Source organism: Colletotrichum orchidophilum, assembly GCF_001831195.1.
Source record: "Colletotrichum orchidophilum strain IMI 309357 chromosome Unknown Scaffold_30.1, whole genome shotgun sequence".
Taxonomy (NCBI): Eukaryota; Fungi; Ascomycota; class Sordariomycetes; order Glomerellales; family Glomerellaceae; genus Colletotrichum; species Colletotrichum orchidophilum.
Window position 1 is genome coordinate 329,186 of NW_019172986.1, and position 22,095 is coordinate 351,280.

A 22,095-nucleotide genomic window follows, 5' to 3' on the forward strand; every position below is an offset into this window, starting at 1 on the left:
ATGACGAAGAGATAGAGAAACATGTGAGAGATCATCACTCGAAAGGCAAAAAGCAGACCGGATAATTCCTTTACTCACCTTACTAAAAGCAACTCCGTGGCGACCTATAACTCTTTTACAACAATAAGAATACCATATATCACAAACTGGACCCACGTGGCGGAGGTGTTATTGCTTGACGCCATTTGTGAAGGAAGCAAGCTAACGATCTGGAAAGAATGGAATGAATGTACTGCCTGAAGACAAGCTGACTGTCTGGTCTGTCTGGTCTCTCTGTGGTGTGTGTGATGAAGAGAGAAGTCTAGCTAGCTACAGACTGGAGGTGACGTCAAGGTGTAGCTGAGGTGGAACCTGCTGACTAATCACACATGACACCATTCATGTTTTATTTAAACAGGCCATGAATGTACCAAACTTCCTTGATTCAGCAAGACGTCGGGAAATTCCTTTCGATTGACATGCTATAAACCATAGCGCCTTAAGCATCCTCAAGCCTACAAATCTTGGTTGTCTCGTGCCTTTCTTCCCAGCGTAATCTTCCGCCCTTTCCCATATGAATCCCACATCAGCTCAGCTTAACCAAACCACCTTGCCGTTGCTAATGTCCAGGCTGCGATAATTTTTTCCTTCAAACCTGCATTATTCACTGCCTATCCTCTCCAGACCCTCATCTTGTACTCGGTTGCACTACTCAGAATCATCTACATGCTGACCTTCCCTAACTATCCAGTCCTAAGCGCGGCTCCTAAGATATAGACGCTCTCATTCTATAACAGAACATGATAATCAAAACGCGACGTTGGGTCGTCCAATCCTACACGTTTCCAAGCGCCGTTGTAGGGCTGGCCATATGTTGTTTTATACTTTGTGAACAACAAGGGCGTTGTCCGCTCTATGTTGAAGTACACCAGGTTTGTTAATTTACAGAGAGAGTCCTTCTTGCTTGATAGATCACAAGGTAGACGGGATCTGTCGAGCTGTGCCTTGGGACTGACATAATACTGATGATCCCATCCCTCTTGATAGTCAGGCGTGCGATGAAGCGTGTGCTTAGGCTTTTTGATGCTTGTCTATGGGTTGAAAGCAGGTAGGTTTTGACATCCTTGAGGAGTGATTGCACACGGTCGACGCCACGTCAATCCTCGACCACGACTATCTACAAAAAAGCTTCTTTGGCGGGTAGACTCGTAAAGTAGGCAAACATCATAATGATCTCGGATTTGGGTCAAACGACTACTTCGATCTCGCCCTTTGAGGCCATAGCTAGGTTCAACGTGGCGTGAAATAAGAAGGAAGTTTTAGATAAACTAAACAGCCCACTTTTCACACTTCAGAAGAAGCAAAGGCCAGAGAAGACTCAGGGATTTATGGTCGCTGCAAGTTGGTCACACTACAATCTCTAAGCTGCAGACTTGCGGCGCAACCACCAGGGGCCTGGGAATATAGTCATACTAGTCTTAGCCGAAAACAATCTAGCAAATTTAGGCAGGTAGTGCCTTTTCGCCGGACGTCTGGTAGCGGGGATTTGCGATCACTTGTCACCAATAATCGAATCTAAGATGCATGAATATGCGCTTACTTCCGGCACAACTCGGCCTGGAACCTCGATCATACGGAGTTCGCTTTATAACAAAGACGACTAAAAACGCACAGTGTTCTCAGCCAGGTCTTGTGGCATCATTTCTCGTAGGCCTTTGTTATAATGGTGCTCCCAAGTCGAAAGCTGGCATCGACCCTGTCTCTCCCATCCCGTTTCGCAATCGTCACACCCTCCCTGAAGGATTCAGAAGAAGAAGAAACGTAACTCTGAGCGGGCCGGTGTTGTACGGCCCGTTAGCCGCTAGCATTTTAGTCGCACTTAGTAGGACTTGTCGAGTTGGTGGGTTTCTATTTTCAGGTGCTAGGGTGTTATTAAGATGCAGGGATCTGGTAGAAGCATATAAAGAGCGTTTTATGGCTGCGGTGAGGTTATCGGTGTTGATTCGGGCAAGTTATTGATCTGCGAGAAGAAAGACTTGAATGGCATTTTGAATGACTTGGCGAGCTTGGTCGGGAACGGCTTAAGGATGAACGGAATATAGAATCTAAATCTCAAGGACGATGAAGATTCCTAGGGTATGAATGAAGCCCTTTATACCTCGAGGTATAGATAGTGATAAAATCGGCCTTACCGTTGACTGCTGGAACTTGAGTTGGGTTGTTGCAAGTTTTATCTGTTTTGATTTTCTTTGCAATCAATTTGATAAAAACAACATTCGAGCATCTGTCAATAGTTGAGGCCTGGCTTAATGGTGACATGATTCAGATTGGTACATACTAGTGTTGGTAGGTCAGTCGCGTGAATCCTTCAGCGATGAAAGAGTAGTGGAGGGCCACTGGCGATGATAGAGGCCACGATATGCATTTAGATAAAGCATCGGCAAACTAGCACCTGTTCTCAGCTACGCAATAAGGCAAAGAAGACTGCGGAAGCCATGACATATGTACTCTCTGCTGATGTTCTTGATCAGGCAAAAGTACTGAAACATCGGCGGCCATAGAATTGGCTGAACAATCTCTAAAAGAAAGTGCTCAATCACTTATTGTAGCATATCCAGTCACATGAACTACTGAGACTTTTATTTGTTATACCCAAAACCTCGAGAAAAAAGCATGATGTCTATTGAAGTATAGAAAAGATGGGGATGCGCGGGACAACCAATAGTCTTGCAAAACTAGACGGCACGCTGACCATGAATTCTTCATGTCTTCTCATTATGAATGGCGAGCCGCTTGTCTGTATGGGCTAAGCGCACATAATTCTCAAGAAGATGTCTGGTGGGCAAGGAAAGCCATATGTGACGGAGTCTTAAGGACGGACACAATTATGTGCACGGTGACGACCTGAAAACCGTTTCAAGCCTCTGTAGTTCTACTTCGAGTATCATTATTGTTGGTGGCAGAGGCCTAAATGTGGATACGAGAATTGAGCTGGCAAATAGTCGGGATGGGCTGATTGAGTCCCGATAGATCCTGAAGATAATTTACTCTGGTCCCTGGATCATGTCTTGTGTTCTCTAGTAGTCTATAGTCTTCAATATGGAGCCAGTACACGCTAAAAAGAGATGAGTAGACCAAAAAGTACAGGCTCAGAGGCCAATGTCACAGCCCAAATGTGACGAAATAGATATTTCTGAATTCATCATCTATCGATTTGTTCTCGACAAGGATGCAAGAAGATCCGAGACCGAATTGAAAGTGTTTAAAAGAAAGACTAAGCCAGCGTCCCCTGAGTTTTGTCGCAGTTTGAATACGACATGGTATTTGAAAATATGGATGGTCCAGGATGAGTGCATCATTCTGGAGCTGTGACCAAGTTGTCGTCTGATGAGATGGCTCTAAACTCTGTATTGTAAGCCACACGCAGCCAACCAACCAATTTTGGTACCGATCTCACATAAACAAACTCTAAATGCGATGACAATGCTGAATGGGAATTGAAAAGCTGGGCTTACTGCAGTCGAAGAATGACCGCTCAGGCGTAACCGAGCACATGCTCCTATGGCATGATACTATCGGCACCACTACCTAGGTTTAAGAGACGAAGCTTCAGCTCCGATGACCACCCATCTGCTTTGATGAGGCGCGACATCAAACCATTTTTGTTTGGTTTAGAGACCGAGCGCATCTGAGAAATCCTGATTATTTCAAGTTCAGCCACCTTAAGTTTTGAAAGCATGATCTAGAACAAACGCGTCAAAGCTGGGTTGAAAAACCCAATATCATCTATGCTCTCTATCAAAGAAGCCAACAAACATCCTTCAAAAATTGCAAGACGCTGATTGTTGTATGTCATATCGGATGCATCTGCCAAGACCTGCTGTGAACTGCACAGCTGTGCTGCACGTGTGTGAAAGATGCCGTCTCATTCAAAAACGGCACAGAAGTTGAAGGGTCTGTCTGAGAGCGCCATGAAGAAAAGGAAATTTTGATAAGTAACATCCACGACATCTTTTACATGCTATGAGCTCTTCGCGTAAGTTAAGTTAGCAAGGATACCGTGGCGTTCGGCAGCCCCAAACACATTTTGTGCTGCAGGTTAAACCCTTTCTAGGGATGGCCATGAAACCCTGAAACCAGCATACAGGGGGTAAGACATCATTACAGGTACCTATGAGGAAACAATCGTGATGGATTTCATGTGGTGAAAGATACCTGGTGGATGTCTAGCAGGAAGGTATTCAGGTTCAGACGGTTGCCAAGGTTCATGGAATGCTATCAGGGCGGATGCCTTGCATGCCCGTTGTATACTGTCCTATTTCTAGTATTTATCCCTCAAATGCCCCTCGACTTACAACAAATTCGTTATCCCTCATCAAACATTCACATCGATCACAATGCTCTTCACTAAATCAACCCTGGCTTGCCTAGGAGCACTCGCTGCGATGGTGATCGCTGCTCCCTTAGACGAGGCTCCAGGCCCTGCAGCCCGTGGTCGTGACGAAGCTACCGTCTTCATGTGTGAAGATACCCATTTTAGAGGCAACTGCCTAACCGACGTAATCCAGATTAGATCATGTTGTCAGTCCTGTTCTACAATCCGGCGCTTTTCCTCTATACCCCATCTTCCCTCAGAAACTGACTAATGCGAGGGACTTGCGTAGATAATACCCCGCGGAGTTTCGTGGACCGCATCAGCTCAATTCGGAACGAGGACAAGAAAAGAGACACCTGCACCTGGTACCGGTAGGATGACCCGAAATATCATAACGCAGAACATTTTTCTTTTCCTGAATGAGTACTAAAACATATTTACTTCTATAGAGATAGTGATTGCCGGGGAGAAACATACCACAACCAGGAGGATGCCAACCTGGCTGATGGTAATGGTCACTTCAACGATGCGATCCGGAGCTACGAGTGCAAAAGAAAGTGAGGAAGATCAATATAAAGGCAGCGTACTGCTCAAGGAGCGAAGTAAACTTGCTTGATAGCACATCAAGGCCAAAAGACAACCAACACCTAGGGCAGTTCTTATCACCTAATACAAGTGGGATAGGCGAGTACAATACGTATATCTCACTATAATACAGTATACTGTTGATTTTTTCAATCGTGCCATGAAACAAAATAAATAACATGTTGCACCTAAGGCAAGGGGGAAACATGCGGTGATAATGAACTACATCAACATGAAATTCGAGACGTCCGTCAACTTTTAAAATATAAATCGTTTATGGAACTGCGACTGCGTCTCTTTTTCAGCACAGCTAAAAACCTTATCAAGCTATACATTGATATTTCCTGTTTACTATCTGAAATTAAAAGCAGTAGTACTTCTTGTCTATGTTTTATACACACTATTAATCAGCCATTGCGATATGGTTACGCACCTATGTAAAGTTTGATGCCGACTAAGGAGCGAGAAAAATAGTGTCGAAGCAAGATACTACATAGAATCAACCATTCATCTCCAACGTGGGGAAGATTCGTCAAATCCAGGTAAGGTTTTTGATAGCAGACGTACCGTGAGGACGCTATACGTAAACAACAAGTAAGACTAGCATTTTAATACGGCTTGAAAAACATGGGGCTGGTTATCACTTTTGCGCCCGTGTGTTCCCGACCTACAAAGTATACAGCATAACTACGTATCTCCCCTTGCAACTCCGGCGATATTGTGATTTCCCCCTCAACCCTTCGAGGAAGAGGCACGTCCAATAAACTCTCAACAGCCACAAAGAGCTCCACGCCGCCCTGTATCTCCACGCTCTTCCCCCCCTGGCTTCTCAGTTCATCTCCTTTCACGACTATGTCGAACTTGGGTTGGGGGCTGTGAGGATTCCCTGTTAGGATATCCCCAACTTTGACATATCCCCCAAGCTGTCCAGAAATCCTGATTGAATGCGGATACTGGTCATCCTCCAAGAAGATATCAACGCCGTCAAAATCGCCGCTGGTGCGCGTGTCAAATAATATCTGTGTTTGAGAGGTGAGTTTGATCGTGTCTTCTGGGTTGTCTAGAACGCCTCCAAATGGCTTGACGTGTGAAATGGGAGTTCCTGAAACGATGACTGAACCATGCCAAGTGGCCTCTCGATATCTGTCAAAAACTCTCGCACCACCCCATTTGACGCGGAGTTTTCGTCGCGTTGATTCTGGTGCGCGACGAGAAGATTCTTCTTGGATGTCCCTGCAGAAAAGCCGGCCATTGTTGTCCCATGCTTCTATAGTGGAAAATCCATTCGACCCGAAGAATCGGTATCGAACTTCAATGGGTTGACCACTCTTGATGTCCACGTCATCGCCCTGTAGATGGCCTTGGCTTGTACTGGCTAGACCGACTAGTCGCTCTCCTGTAGTCGCAAATGTTCTTCGGGCTCGAAGAGCTATCGCAACTTCACGGCGGTGCAGGTTCGGCGCCACGACGCCGGTCAAACCACCTTTGGTACCGAAGACCGCAGTTCCAGGCACACCGCCACCACATCGCCCTCGGTGTTCGTCGGAGTTGGCTGAGACACCTACTTCCCAGCCACGCGCAACGGCATCTCGTAGGAGCCACTCGAATAATCCCCATGCACTACCGATCTCCACGAGGCGCTCCAAACGAGGGTGATGCCATGCCAGATTGCACCTGCGACCCCCTACGTGTGGAATCATCAAGTGCTGATCTGCCGATTGAGCATAGGTAGCGTATACCTCATCGAGTGGCCAGGCGCCGGGTACCAGCTCCGAAGGTCCGTCTTCATTCCACTCGAAGCTTCTGACCACGTTCCCACGTTTGTCTACTGGGAACTCCGGATCTGTCGTGCTCGGATCATCCAAGAAAACAACATTATGATCACCTCCCACGGCTGAATTGCCGCACCATTCTGTCCCCGGGAAAACAACGAACTCACCCGGACAGTTAATCTGCTTGATGATCGCAAGTGTTTTCTGCCAACGCTCCTTCGTAATATTGAAATCATTTGCGGTATACCCAACAATATCTAGGCCTGCAATTTCACGGGCATATGAGAAATTGTAGGTGGTCGAGTTGGTGCCCACTGTATCATCGGAATGAACATGAAGATCCGCGAAATATGGCCGAGAAATCGCAAGGGAGGTGTCCACGGTGATGAACTCAGTCGCTTCGACAATCACTAAGCCGGCGTGATCTCGAACCTCTGCAGATATCTCGTAATCTCCATCCGATTCGAGAGATATCGTTTCGCTGACGGTCGTCCAGCCGGTATTCGGAAAGTCGAAATGCCTTTCTTGCGGGCCCACAGGAAAGCCACAGGCCTTGGTTGTAAGTCGTACACTCAGTCCATTCACATCCGCCGTTACATTCCCCCATTTGTCTTCAGTGTGAATATGCACAGGAAATGACGAACCCCTGGAAACAAGCCGAGGGGTAACAATTTTGACCCTGGAAATAGGTCCAGGCTTGATGGGAAAAGTGACGTCGGGTTTGATGGGCGCAAATCTGGAAGTGCCAACGGGGTCGATGTACCATCTCATCAGAAAGCTGTCCTCTACGAACGTCTGCGCTCGTGTCCCACGGGACCCCCATCTTCTGTCGCCGATGCGAACGGTGATTTTGTCACCCGGATTCATGTAACCGTCGACAATATCGATGATGATGGCCTTCTGAAAAGGCCTCTCGTGACCCTTCTGATCGAAACGAACATAGAGCGACTGGACTGTTGCCGGTGTCTGGCCAGGATGCAACGGACCAGGAGTGTGTTCTGCGGAAACGTAATTGTCTCGTTTCGGGTCGGATGTCTGGAATAGAGCCCAGTCCGAGTAGAACTTGAATGTTCCTTTAATCCAAGCGCCGTCGGCGAGCCCGCTGGACCCTACGACATACTCGACAATAAGCTCCGTCCATTCCCCCGCAGTAAGTGACGAGATGTTGCAATCTAATCTTCCGAGGAATGGCAGTTTCTTGAGGTGTTGATACAACCCAGTGGGCGCGAAGTAATCGCCTGCTAGGCTTTGAAGCTCGCTATCCGACAATGTCTTCATCCTGGGAGGTTGCCTCGAGAATGCTTGCGTGAGATGCTTTTAGATTGTTCGGAACTGGAATATATGAATCATATTAAAATTGACAGGCTTCTGTGCACCGACGTCTGCTGTAGGTGCGACAATTCTCTGAGTGAGTCACGTAAATAGAAGTCCGACCTCGGCGTGGGCTACAAAATGACGAATTTGGAAGCGAAAATGGCGTGCGAAAGACTGAGTGGTCAGTGGCACTCAGCCGAGAGCTCAGAGCGCTAGTTCCTTGCCCCCCAACTTGACCTTGCACTCGTCTTCATTGCTGCACTCGATGTCAGGCTTGGAATTGTTAACGGTATTATAGCCTCGCAATTGTGCATGGCTGCCCAAATATATTGTTTGACCTGAACGCCTTTCTGTTGCTCCATTCCGGGCCATTAAGGAAAGGTGCGTCCGGGAGTTGACGAGCGTAATGGAGCTCTCCATTAGTAGACCCTAAATGGGTAATGCTAAATCGATGTTAGTGGGCAAACGGTTTATGATTCTGGGCAGCCTTGGTGGCCTGAGACTTTTTTTGAATGTCCCGAAGAGGATATCGATGTCTACGACGCGGGTTGAGGTGATAGTTTTACTTCGCGTGTCAGAGCGGGCAATTGGGGCTCTTTCCTTTTTTTAATTATCGTGTCTTCTCCCGCCTCATATTTTTTTAATCTTCTTATCGTTGACAACTGCGTTTGATATGCGGATCTTTACCGGAGAAATGTTTTGTGATCGTAACCGCTGTTGGTAAAGTTACGTCCCGCGAGATATATTTATTAGTAAGGTAAAGTAGCTTAGGAAATCACTTAGCGAAACTCAACTTACACGATGCTTTGAGCCGTCCGAGTAGATTGTTCAAGAAGCTGGAACGGATGGATCATAATTGCAACTAAGCGCAGGGTCTTTTTCTGGTGTTGAAGACCGCCTGGAAAATTGTCACGTCAATGGCATCATAATTGAGACATCAGGTGATTGTATCAAGCTCATACTACATGTTATCAATTTTGGGGCGCAGGAAGATTTGATTCCTGCATATTTTTGATATTTTCGAACAACAGTACTACAGAAATTCCAAGTAGGAAGGACCTGAAATGCCACATCTACCTACATAAGAGACATCGGACATGTTATCTCATTGATTATTGTACTACATCAGGTTCTTTGTGACATAAACGACATTGAACTAGCAGCCAGATCTAAAGAATCAACAACTTCTATTCTCTCTCTACTTCGATGGTCTGCAGGGTTGCTAGTATTACTAACCACCAAGAGCCACCGACGTCTGCGCTCTAGGCTCCCTCCTAACACCTAAGGTACCTTAGCATTCGTGCTCTTCAAGTTCCACCCAATCATCAAGTATGCAACCATCGATGTAGTGTTGAGTGATGTGCTCTGTTCGTTCCGCCTCGCAGTTATTGTGGGTAAGTAGCTCGTCGCTGTTGTTAAGAAAAGTGTGGTTCTTGCCCAGATCCTCACAGAAGCCACACCAGTATGAGGCTTCGGCCTCCAGACCTTCCTCGATGGCTATTATTTCAGACTCCGTTGCATCATGCACGTAATACAAGTGATTCTCGAAGTCATACTTGTCGAGGAGGACTGTGGGCCTCACACATAATCGGCATATCCAGGGCCTCTTCACAGCACGCTCTTCTTGGTGGCTTTGTTCGCATCGTGCCCACCCTGGTCTATCTTGCCCCCAATATAATGTGCAGAATGTGCACCAAAATATGACGCCGCCATCCGACGTTGCGGAGGCATTCCCGTTGATGACCACCCCCGGCATGATGCTTTTGTGGTACGGTTAATATCCGATTCCAAGGTCAGAGGCTAGAGGAAGAAACAGAATAATGTACCTAAAGATAGACCGGTAGCTCGAATTGAAAAATCAGACGTCAAACCTCTAGTTGAAAGATGAAGTCCGTAGAATAGCTCTAGTCAGTGCAGGTGCGGTAACAAAATTGCAAAGTCTTCTTCTTTGCTCGCAGGCGAGTGTTCTCACCTTTGAGTATATGTACTTATGATTCGATACACAAGAGTTAGAGCGACACTTCTCTGTTGGCCAAGAGTTCCCAATTATTTTCTTCTAACATTTCAATGAAAGAACGGTGGTCTGCCAGTGAGAGCTGTCTAGGTGGCGTAGGATTCACTTTCTTTGAGTAAACGAACACATCCTTTCATGTTGAGAATGGTGCCACACGATCTGGCGAGGGTGAATAGAAGGAAATAATTATCGCCGCCATTAGAAAAGCCACACTTTTCCAGCGACGTTCTAGCTATGTTCCCGCTGCCTCGAGTCGAGGAAATTTCTAAGCCAATCTTGGGGGGGGGGGGGATCGAAGCGACCTCCCCAGTCTGCTTTGTTAATACCATACCATTAATTAATGGGGTAAATGGTAGAAAAACTAAATAAATTAATGAGGTAGACTGTTCAGACTCCCTTTGTCAACTTATAGTGCGGCGGTATGGTGGCATTTACCATGTCCCGGCGGCAAACACGTGCGTATTTGTCAATGTCAGCAAATGATCCCGATCGACGCTTTGAAAAACCGTTCTCGGCCAATTTGAGAATTTCCCTGAAATTCGATGCAAAATTATTAGGCTCATGAGTCTTCCACGTCATTGGGGAAAAGAAAACAGTCTAATCGAGACTGTCGATGGTTAATGGCGAGGGAAACTAAGCCGAGCTGAGACTCGAAGTTTGTTGCAGTCCCCTGCTTGAATTCGCTTACCGCATCCTTTATTGAAGAAACAGCGATTCTTGCCGACTGACGGAAAGCATCTCGGTTCTACCTTTGGCCAATGAAACCCCTGGCCGTTGCCGATGGCCATTCTTCATGGCCGGATATCACAACATTCGGCTCTTTGTCCACTTATTCAACTGTTCAGCATCTTTCCAAATCATTCCATGAGAAGTTAGTGAATTCCATCGCGAACACAACAATTTTTTCGTCCATCCCCGATGATGTCATCGCGCCTTTGAGCCTTTAATTGCCTAGGATAGCGGTCTGTTACACACTGCCACTTGATGAAGGTTTTGACAAACAGTCAATGAGAAATTTGGAGTGATCAAAATTTCTTTCTCCTAAAGAATCTTAAAGTTGACTAGTAACCCCGTGAGAACTCACCAGGATCATCTGTTCAAAACGGCAAAGCCATGCTCACCGCCGCCAAGGAGGTAAGTGGACAAGTCATTTCTGATTGCTGACTCCCTGGACAATTCTACAGCGAATCATCAACACTTCGTTCAGGATTTCCAAGCGAGTTTGAAGTGTTGACCGGGTTGACCTTCTGCAAGCAACCGTCTGGACGGGTCTGGGGACGTTCTTGGGGATCATGAATAAATCTCGCGACACACAGCATCTCTAGTGGCCTTTGATCTTGAGAATTGATTCATCAAAGAAGTTCATTATAATCTCACCAGATTATGCTCAGTTTTCCGTTAGAAATGGAAAGACCCAGTCCATTGACGTCGCTCGAGGAAGATAAATGCTTAACCGCTTGGGCAAGTAACTTCTATTTACGAGGACGGTAAATGGAGTAATGTCGAGATGTGTCGTCCATTACGAAATATAAAGTATATAGTTGAAGACATGAAGATTGAGCTGATTTGACCTCCAAGTAGGAATAGAGCGTGTTACGCTACTTTTGCAAAACGACGTGTTCTATAAACTTCGCAATTGGATTGACTATAAGCCCGACTCACCACTCTCTTCGAATCCCAGTTCGAAGTACAGATGATATCAAGGTACTAAGCCATCATGTTGCTTCTTCTGATTAGATGGTCTCGGGGTTAAGAATATACTCACAATTTATCTCTAGAGCATCATGTCTTCCGCAAACGGAAATTCGCACGCAAACGGAATTTCGTATACGAATGACCACAGTCACATACTGTCCAAGTGCTACTATGGACATTGCGGCGCAGAATTTCATGGTCAGACGGCTGCAAACGAGCTACTTCACCACGAAGTAGTGCACAATATTGAGGACGCCTTATATCATTGTACCTGCGGCAGTTGCGACAACGTGTTTCCGGGTGATCCAAAGGCTTGGAGAGATTGTGAAGAAGCGCATAGGGTGCATGGTATAATGTACAGCATTCACTGGATTTGTGGTCAACCGATTTCTCCGGACAGCTCAAGCGACTCAGGCAGCGAGGAAGCTCCTACTCAATACCCACCCACGGAATTGTGCCATAAACCCTTTACCTTTGCAGAAAGCAGAAACTTTTTGACTCACATCTCAGATGTCCACTTCGCACCACCAACTTGGGTGGATATTTCCGGAATTTTCAGATCTTATTGGTATCCGGGGGATTTTGAAGGATTCTGGTGCGGGTTTTGTGTTAAGGGTATCAAGTACGAGTCCGCGGAAACACTGCAAGGCCGTGATAATATCGCAGGAATACACATGCACCAACCTCTACGTCTGGATCACATACAAAAGCACTACGCCGATGGCGAGGAATTTGAACATTGGAAATGGCCTAGAGGACTCATTGACAACAGAAATTTTATAGAGTAGATTGTATCTAGCTATTGGCCACTTCATAAGGGGAGAAACAAATGGTTACGTACAATCTAGCTACTACCGTACTACTTAGTAGTCAGACGAGCTTTCATCATGGAGTTTGCCTAGAAATCAATTCTTTAAAGTCATTCAGAGCAACATCTCTAGAATCTTTCCTAGAGATGATCATCTCGTGCTGCTTTCCCTACCTCCCTACCGTACTACATAGCCCTCAATCACGCAACCAGAGACCTGCTGTAGCCCTTCACATCTTTCCTAAGTAGAGATCAGGGCCTATCACGCCCAAGCCAACCTGTGTTCAGATTTCAAGACCGACACCTGTTCATCAAGTCATTGAACAGTATCATTGATAAGGCATACATTGTTCAGGTGTTTCTCAAATGAGGGGAAAGCAGTTTATCAAAGGCGATGATCGGGATCATCTGTTCAAAATTACAAAGGATGGGTGTTTACCACCAAAAAGTTTTCAGTGCCACCTTGACCGCCTGAGGTAGTAATTCACAACGAGAGAGAAGTGAGAACAGCTCAAAGATCAAGGGCCACACAAAGTTGGATTTAACCAAATCTGTCAGAGTTAGGGAAGGTATTTAAGGTTTAGAGTGTCCAGGCTCGAAGTGAAGATATGAAGGTGCGTATGACAACGTCAACAACACCAACAGACCAAAAAGTCCTTGGTACATTAAATCTGAAAAGGCCACTTCCCATCTCTCCCCCTAGATTCGCAACACAAACACAACCATCTACATTTATTGAGGTATTGACGACCATACTGTTCTCACTTACAAGATACAGCATTCTGTGACTTTGGGTCATGCTAACAATGCTGCTTTAGAAGCATTATGTCCGCGAACGGGCATTCCTATACAAACGGGGACTCGCACACAAACGGGAATACACCCACGAATCGGACGTGCTATTATGGTTATTGTCGGGAGGACCCAAATACCTGCAGCCATAACGCGCTCGGTGGAACCTTTTTCTGCACCTTCGACGGCTGTGTTTACTTTACCGAGAATGCAGAAAGTTGGAGATTTCATGAAGAGAATCACCACCCTGGTCGTTTTGTCACCGGCATTCATTGGGTGTGCCGAGAGCCAAATGTCGACTCAAGCAGAGAATGGGAACTATGTCATGAATCATTTACCTATGAACAGCAGAACGACTTCATGCGTCACTTGGTAGCCAAGCACTCTTCCACCGTGCAACCAACTCTGTTGGCGGTGGATGAGATTCTCAAGAGGGACTGCGCCCCGGGGCATTATGAAGGATTCTGGTGCGGATATTGTCTTAGAGTTCTCAAATTCACTTCCAACGAAATCCAGATGGGTCTTAACTCCCTGGACATGTTCCACAACGTGCGTTTGGATCACATCCATAGTCACTACCTTGTACAATCAGAAATAGACGCCGATTCGTGGATAAGTCCTTACCAGGGAGTTATGGAATCTCCAAGATAGAGGACAGAGCGTATTCCAGCAATTAGGTCTACCATGGACTGTCGAACATGGAAATTGAAAACAAATCATAGGATCTAGATATCAGTTGAATGGTATCTACTTAAGTCAAAGTTTAAATCTAAGTGGACGTTTAAGAATTAAATACTCAATTGCTGGCAGCATTTCTTTCAAGTTTTCTCCACTTCATTACATAGATTTCTTTCTTTCTTTTTAAACTTCTTTGGCCTGCGGTTCTTGATAGATCTTGCGCAGCTCTACTCCGGCCTTTACCGGTCTTCTTATACTGAAATCCGGATCCATTAGGTTAGGAGGCTAGGCAAGAATGATTTCAATTAAGTTTACAAAATACTTTCTCTTTCATAAACCATCATACGTATTATTTCACCAATCTACTCATCTCTATCTATTAGATTTGGCAGGAGCTTACTACTTAGAGGACATCCAATAATTTCCAAGAGGCCGCAGCAATATCTTTCCATAGTAGCCATGCACCGGAATGGACGCGATCCAGGCTATCAAATGAATATTCAACAAGGATTTCATAGTTCATAGATTGCCTTCATGATGCTGGGGCGTTACTTGGGTATAAGCGTTCTAGGCGTCCATTTCCAAGTGCTATTACCATTAAATACATTACTCGCCAGACCTCATTTCTCGGTCAAGATGTTTTTCCAATGGAGATTCAAATTTTCTAGCCTTGATCCAATCCGAAAAGGTACTCCTTATCATCCTACTCCATCCGATTGGTCCGTAGAGCTCAGCAGCGCGTGCTAATGATTACAAGTTAGAAAGTCTCACTTTGAAGTCCATGGCGTCAAAAGCTTCTAATATACCCGCGGGCGACGATTTCGAGAAGAAGTGAGAGTGCCGTCAGGGGCCGGGGCCCTTGAGGGAGCGCGATTCCACAAAGGAACGAGGGCAGAAATGCGTGCGCATTGATTTTTGCATTATTGAAGAGCCCATTATTCTTACGTGTTCAACCTGTGAGGAAGACGACAGAGGCGAAGGTGACTGGGAAACCTGTGAAAAAATTGACCATGTCGAGATCTTCGAGATCAGGTGCTGAATATTAGAGGCGCAGATAATAAGAAAAAGAGGGTGGCAAACCTTAGTTGAGACAGGTAATCTAATCAACTGAGGCCGTAAGTGTACGTCCCTCCCCTTAAACATACTTGAGACCAAGACTGCGCCTTCTATGCCGACGATCAAAGCCATTTTGATTTATTTTAGCGACTTTCATTTTACCCAGCACCAAGGTAAACAACCCGAGCCACACGCAATAATTAACAATACCAACAGCAATCCTTTCTCTACTGGTGCTGAACTCCTTGCACCACATATTTGAGTTCCAATCGATGATCAATGTCGCATACGGAGGACAAGTTTCCCCCCCCCCTGATTTGTGCTTCGAACACGTCCTTCAGCTGCAGGTGGTGTACCAGAACTGCGTAACCTTACCAAAAAGGGCGATTCTCCAGATGTAGACTCCTGAACAGAGAACTCTTCGACAACGAGGCTCTCATTTACGACCGACTGCGAATACTGCGAAGAAACATCATACCGAGATATCTAGGCCTTACGAGTATAGCAGGCACGAGACCGCACCTTCTGTCAGACTTAGGAGGCATGGCAATGATCAAGGAAGAGATGCCGCGGTTTCAAACGACGAAGTGACAGGAAATGCTTTTTCTTCCTGTTCGTCTCATCCGTCGACATGGTGTTCACCTAGGGGTTCTGTCAATGTGCAACGTGCATTTGTGTGGAAACGCATTTTGCATCGTGGACTCTTCGCATGGGAAAACAGTCACGCCAGAAGTCACCAACGAGGAAGCCTACGTCCATGAGCAGGTACAAATCTTGTGGAACACATTGAGTCACGGCAAGATGCTTTACAAAGAATAGCAAAGTTAGCGAGGCATCGTTGTGGTCGGCGATTTAATAAACGATTAAAAGCCACTGGGCGGGCGAATTAGCCATCAGAGTCCTAACATATACGATTCTTAAAGTTTCCAACAACTAACCTTCCCCGCTCGCTCGCTTAGCAAAGGCTTCTCAAACAGCCAAAGCATTTCACCCACCAACGCTGCTTCCACCGATGTGTGCTGAAGCCCGCCCTAGCTCCCGCATACCTGCTCTACGACTCCTAGCCATACGAGCATGGTCTTCAGCGCCGCGTTCCATATGTCCCCTGACTCTGGGTTGCCGAGAGGGATACTTCTAACAAAGGACATCACAATTCCCAAGATGAATATATGTCTTGGGGCCCTTCGCTTGCCCTTGATGGCACATTCGGGCAATTAGAAGCGAGCTGCGTAATACATGAGGTGACTGCTGAATGTTTATAAGAACTGAGGTTTGGGTTAGTTGCTTATTGTTTGACGACGCAGATAAGACATTCGGAGCGTTTCCGCTGTCGGGCAAAGTCCTTGATGGCCATGTGACGACAACCTCTGCACCCTGACGGGCTCTTAGTTCATAAGGTTGAAAGACCGTAGGATCGGTATATTGGGGCTGTGATGGAAGTTGGAGGCCGAGAAGTAGAAGGTGTTGTCTGGCCCGATAGAGACGCCGTTGTCGGGGTAGTTTTCGTATAGGGCCGGGCTCTGGAGGGTGCTTTCGCGGCACTTCCTAGGGCTGGCGGCCGATGAGGTTGCGAGCAGGAAGCTGGCGAGGGTCAGAAGAATGCGTGTGAGTTCCATCGCGGGCCGGATTGTAAGTCGGTGGACTCAACCGTGGAGGCCAAGCTCTTGCGACATCACGACCGGAATCCACCTCACTTGTTACACGCCCCATTCCTTCGCTGAAGCCTCATTTCATGATGGTTCGTCTCATTCGAGGTAGTGTCATTAGATCTAGTTGCATGCGCTTGTTTGGCAGATTGACGTCCGTCATCTTAAATTGCCTAGGAATCAATTTCGGAACAATTCCGGATTGTTGAGAAATAGACCGGATCTGAATTTGACGAATCTAATCGAGAACCAATCACCGAAAAGTTGCCTTAGCAGTCGTAATACCAGGCCATGTTGTGCCCCTTGTTTTATTGATTCAGTACCTCGGTCGCAGATGACTATAGCTACCACCTAACATCGACAAGCGCAGTATTTACTAGAAAAAAACGAAGGACAGAGAAAAATATAGTATTTTTCTCAGAATGTGAGATCGTAGGGCTCAATGAAAGCGGGATACTAGTCTTCTATGATCCTTCTTAGAATAAGTAACATTCATCAGCAAAGGTACTTGACTGTATTTGACGAAGGGGCCCTGGAAACTCGAAGTGGAAAATAAAGTCCCAGTACACTTCGTGGACTTTTCTCTACGTGTAGCTTTAGTCTATTACTAACTGAGCGCCAATGTAAAATCAGCTTTGAAACCAATGCAGTAGTCACATTCCCCTTCACACTAAACTGACCAGCAACAAATCCAGTGAGTACTAGCCAGACAAAGAGATTTAGTACTCATTCAAATATCATGGTGTTTGACAGGACTCCGATGTTATCAATTTGAACAGTAACAGTATCCCCATTCTTTAGCTGATGGGGGGGATCCGAGAAGAAGCCAATACCTGGCGGAGATCCAGTCATTATCACCGAGCCAGCAGGCAAGGTTGTGCCTAGACGCAATGAGACGAAGAGTCAGCTTGTTATCTTGACTTGAAATCCAGATCGAAATTGATCAATCAAGCAGAAGATGGTGGAGGGCCTTACCTTGCGATAAAAAGCTGACCAACTTGGCTGGACCGTGAATCAAGTCGCACTCGCTATCCTGGAAAACCTTGCCGTTGACCTTTGTGACAATTCTCCTGGTCGACCAGTCGCCAAACTCTTGAGCATTCACAAGGAGCGGTCCAACTGGAGCAAATCCATCGAAAGCCTTGCACCGCGTGAACTGATTCCCTCCGCGCTTGGGGTCTTGGTAAGAGCGGGCAGTCAGGTCGTTACCAGCCGTGAAGCCGAGAATGTATTTCGAAGCATCCTCAACACTGACATTCAATGCGTCCTTTGATGTAACGATGCAAAGTTCGCCCTAACGCGATTGAGCATGCCAGCACTTTGGGGCCATGAGGCCACTGAAGAAAAGATTTCCACGCACCTCGAAATCGGGGAAGTTGTTTGCCACAGTCTTAGGAACCTTTAAATTTCCAGGACCGCGGAGCGCTCGACTGGGCTTGTACCACATTACGGGATCAAGGGGGACGCTCAGCTAAGCATCCTCGCTGTCAGTCACTTATGCCATGTCTTCAGTCGAAAGCCCGTCGGTCATGCCTCACCTTCGCCTCTTCGGCATGCTTGCTATAGTTGAGACCAATGCAGATTATGTCTCCGTTGTAGGGAACAGGGGCCAGAATCTTAGCCGCATAGTAAGGTAAGTAACTGGCGGTCCGCGGTGGAACTCATGAAGGCTTACCTCTCGTATGGTGACAGAACGCCCCGACTCCCCTTTCAAGAGGTCCGCGAAGACAGAGAAGCCTGTAACAGACTTCCCTGTAAGTAGAGTCTCATCCGGCTTCGATTCAAAGTAAGAAAAGTACTTCTCGCCGTCGTCGGCTTGGAAGCGGATAAGATGACTCCAAGATGGCATTGCGAAAGGTTCAATGTGTATGGATCACCTGAGGTTTTTTTGATAGAGTAAAGAGCCCGAGATGAAGTATACACCCTCGTGCGTAACGTGAATGATGACATGCAAATATTCACGTCTTTTTATTGTTGTGTTCCCACTATCCACCGTGGCGTCTAAAAACGACTCTCCGCGACGCCATGTGCAGCCGGCTTGCCCCACTCCAGCACCCCACCCTTGTGGGATGACCCGGAGCAACCCACCGGAGGAACTAACCGGAAGAACCGAGATACTCCGCGGATGCTCGGAGGAATGCAAAGAGGGTTGTTTTCACTCTAGAGCACTTCTGGTCTCTCATAGAGCGGACGCACGTTCTTACTGTCGTCGATTACTTTGACGAACTTGCACGGTCGCATTGGGGTTGTTGCAAGTCTGCTGAGTTTATTAATTCTCAAGAGCAGCATTGATGTCACACCTTACTAGGCGCCAGTTCAACGGGTTAGGGCCAGAGTCCCCCCCAGCCGGAACACGCCCTTGTCCGGAGCAAAATTGAAATTTCAATGTTTTTATAAAAACTTATTAAAACTAAATACTCTTATAATATTATTAATAAATTATATATAAAATTAATTACTTTCACTTAAAATAGGTTTTTAATTAATAAATGTTTTAATTATTTAAAGTTTTTAAAAAATGAAAACCTATAACTAATATAAGTTTCTTAATAAATATAAAATTATTTAAAATAACTAATATTAATAATTTAATAAGAAAACAATATATTTTTTTAATAGTTTTATATATTATAATTATTATTTACTTTCTTAAAAGAGTTCTTTTTATTAAATATAATTTAAATTTATAAAACTTATATAGTTTTATATTTTTATTATTTATATTTTAAAACTATAATTGTGTTACGGCTAGCTAGTCGTAATAAAGTTTATATTAATAAAAGTCGGGGCTACGATATTTATAAATAATAATCGTTATATAAATAATTTTAGTAATTAATCGTAGTTTTATTAAATAAGTTTTTAATAAAAATAATTAAAAGCGATCGTTAGATTTAATATAAGAATTAATTATTAAAAAAGCTATAAAAATCTATTTTTAAACTTAGCTTAAGCTATTTTATATATAAATCTTAATCGTAAATATATCTTTTATAATATTTTATTTATTATTATTTAATTATTTATTAAGCGGTCGTCCGTTTTATATTTTTATAATCGCTCGTTTTATTTATTTATAAGCGTTTATTTTTTATTTTACTATACGATCGTAGTTATATAATTTATTTATAGTTCTTTTATTTTGAGGGGGGCTATCTAAGTTTTTATTATTATATATATAGTATAGTAGCCGCTGTAGGTCTTATAGGGTAGGGCCCTGGTTTAGCAATGCGTGTTAGGTCGTAACAAATTAATATAAATCTTTATAATAAAAAATAGCGCTTAAAATAAATTAATATTCATTTAATAATTATATAAATAATAAACATATTTAAATATATTATTTTCAAAATATATAAAAAATAAAACCTTTAATACAAAATAGAAATTAAAATTTTTAATTTAATATGTATTTCTTAATAATTTTTAACATAATAACTATAATATCTATATATTAACTGTTATTCTTTATAATAAATATTTAAACTATATATATTTTATTTGAAATATGTTTTATATTATTAGCAGTTTAAGATCTAAGAGTAGGGATTTACCGAAAAGAATTCTTTAAAAATAAGTAACCGGTAAGAGGACTATTTTAATAGTGCGGGAATAGTGGCTAATAGCTCATCATACCCTAAAAGTCGGCCTTAAGAAGGGCCTAAGGGGGCCACTGTAGTTATGAAATATATTCTCTAGACCCAATAATGATTTTTGTACTTCTAGCTCCAGAAGTGGATTATTTGAGCCAATTCTTATTTTTAAGATAATTGAATATTAATCACCAACTTTAAGTACAGTATAATGGCTGGAGCCATATTTTCAATTGTGCAATCTAATCCCATCTATTTCGGGCCTCGCGCGTACGGAAAAGGGGCTTGTGCAGAACTATAACCACTCCGACCAGGCTCCTGAGAGCCATGGAATGATTTCCTTCAGATCCTTCTGCCTGGTTCAAGCCGCAGTGGGACTTGTGCCGTCCTTCATCATCTCGTCCGTCATCTCAGGGCCCCAAACATGTAACGCTCCAGCCATGCTTCTCTTGGTTCCAGTGTGCACATTGACAAGATCGCCATCAGCATAATGCTCAATGGTGAACCCCGTGGGGTCTCTCCAGTAGTCAAAGATCTGAGATCCCAGAATATGTCTGCCGACACCCCAGACGGATGTGTAATTCTTTCCAGCCAGCCATTCGTGCCCGAGAAGCTGCGTATCAAAATCCTCGACCTCGAATGAGGCGTGGTGCATCCGGTCACCCTCTCCCGGGGTCGCGCGGGACACAAACAGAGAGTGGTGGTCCGAGTAGCGCTCCCCTAGATCGAGGTGCATGAATGTGACAACATCCATATTTTCGTTTTGGGGGGCGTACTGGACGTCAGAAGGAACGAAGTTGAAATTGCGCGTGTACCAGTCGACTTCCTTTTCCCACTCCGACACTATGAAGCCGTAGTGGCCTAGCTTGTGCACAAGAGCCGGACCAGGATGGAATCGCTGGAACTTGCCTACCATGCCACCCCGTTAGTGGTTGGACATAATCCAGGAAGTATTTGAAGTGATGTGGAAACTAAGAACTTGGTGAACCACTTGCCAAAACGGTTTTTGTTGACACTGCCATTCAAAGGTCCTAGACTTTCTACCTGCGCAGAGGGAACCGGCCCTTCGCCTTGCCGGTCCTCTATCCCGTGCACGACATGAAAAGGAAACCCAGCCGGCGACTTCAGGGTGATCATTCGACCGCCGCCAGGAAGTCCCGACAAGTCTGAGATGACGGCACTTTCAATGGCAGCGGCCTTGTCGAATTCGGCTTCAGTCTGAGCGAGGAAAGCTCCACCTCCAAAAGCTGGTTTACCGGTCTTGGACCTTCTGGCAACGTAGCAGTATGGGTCTTTGCCGTAGCCACGATAGAGGCGAAGGTCCTCATTGGAGGTCTCGACAGGTGTGAGACCGAAGTCGATGGCAAAAGTGTGGAATTTGTTCAGGTCCGGGTGGTCGAAGAACACATGGGAGATGCGGTCCAGCTGGACCTTGGAAGAGTCGTTACGGATTTCTGGAAGTGGATTGAATGTCATCTTGATCGTGAATGTATTTGGTGTGGGACAGTGCAATTGGCTTGGAGCATGCAGTCTGGGTTGACCATGACATGGGCACGGCGTGCTGACAGCTATTTATCGAGTCAGGAAACTAGCGATGCCAAAGACAAATCTCACCCTGTATGTCGGACTTTTCAATTCATATCATCCCCGAGCCAGCCGAGTAGGGTCATGGTGAAAGAATCCTTGCGTAGAGGGCTGTGCCGAGCTGTGGATTGATCCGGAGCATATAGCTAGCGCCCGCACCGGAGAATCTGGGATTTCTTCTCGGCATAACTGTTCCGATCCCCA

General features: G+C 45.2%; 6 protein-coding genes across 6 annotated transcripts; 2 read left to right on the plus strand and 4 right to left on the minus strand.

Moving 5' to 3' along the window:
* Window positions 1-4,424: 4,424 nt before the first annotated feature.
* CORC01_04600 (uncharacterized protein) lies at window positions 4,425-4,915 on the plus strand (the record flags this gene model as incomplete). Its single annotated transcript, XM_022616247.1, has 3 exons — window positions 4,425-4,560; window positions 4,644-4,725; window positions 4,804-4,915. The coding sequence occupies 3 exons, from the start codon at window positions 4,425-4,427 to the stop codon at window positions 4,913-4,915; spliced, it is 330 nt and encodes a 109-aa protein (XP_022477336.1).
* Window positions 4,916-5,547: 632 nt separating this feature from the next.
* On the minus strand, window positions 5,548-7,989 carry CORC01_04601 (uncharacterized protein; the record flags this gene model as incomplete). The annotated part of the gene is made up of 1 exon (XM_022616248.1): window positions 5,548-7,989. The coding sequence occupies one exon, from the start codon at window positions 7,987-7,989 to the stop codon at window positions 5,548-5,550; it is 2,442 nt and encodes an 813-aa protein (XP_022477337.1).
* A 7,496-nt stretch (window positions 7,990-15,485) lies between these two features.
* CORC01_04602 (uncharacterized protein) lies at window positions 15,486-15,659 on the plus strand (the record flags this gene model as incomplete). Its single annotated transcript, XM_022616249.1, has 1 exon — window positions 15,486-15,659. A coding segment is annotated over one exon (174 nt), but the record flags the coding sequence as incomplete, so codon positions are not given.
* A 794-nt stretch (window positions 15,660-16,453) lies between these two features.
* On the minus strand, window positions 16,454-16,684 carry CORC01_04603 (uncharacterized protein; the record flags this gene model as incomplete). Its single annotated transcript, XM_022616250.1, has 1 exon — window positions 16,454-16,684. One exon carries the CDS (start codon window positions 16,682-16,684, stop codon window positions 16,454-16,456), a length of 231 nt encoding a protein of 76 aa, XP_022477339.1.
* Window positions 16,685-17,568: 884 nt separating this feature from the next.
* On the minus strand, window positions 17,569-18,563 carry CORC01_04604 (uncharacterized protein; the record flags this gene model as incomplete). Its single annotated transcript, XM_022616251.1, has 5 exons — window positions 17,569-17,595; window positions 17,709-18,008; window positions 18,075-18,185; window positions 18,253-18,330; window positions 18,390-18,563. The coding sequence occupies 5 exons, from the start codon at window positions 18,561-18,563 to the stop codon at window positions 17,569-17,571; spliced, it is 690 nt and encodes a 229-aa protein (XP_022477340.1).
* A 2,105-nt stretch (window positions 18,564-20,668) lies between these two features.
* Window positions 20,669-21,783, minus strand: CORC01_04605 (uncharacterized protein; the record flags this gene model as incomplete). Its single annotated transcript, XM_022616252.1, has 2 exons — window positions 20,669-21,216; window positions 21,309-21,783. The coding sequence occupies 2 exons, from the start codon at window positions 21,781-21,783 to the stop codon at window positions 20,669-20,671; spliced, it is 1,023 nt and encodes a 340-aa protein (XP_022477341.1).
* Window positions 21,784-22,095: the final 312 nt, after the last annotated feature.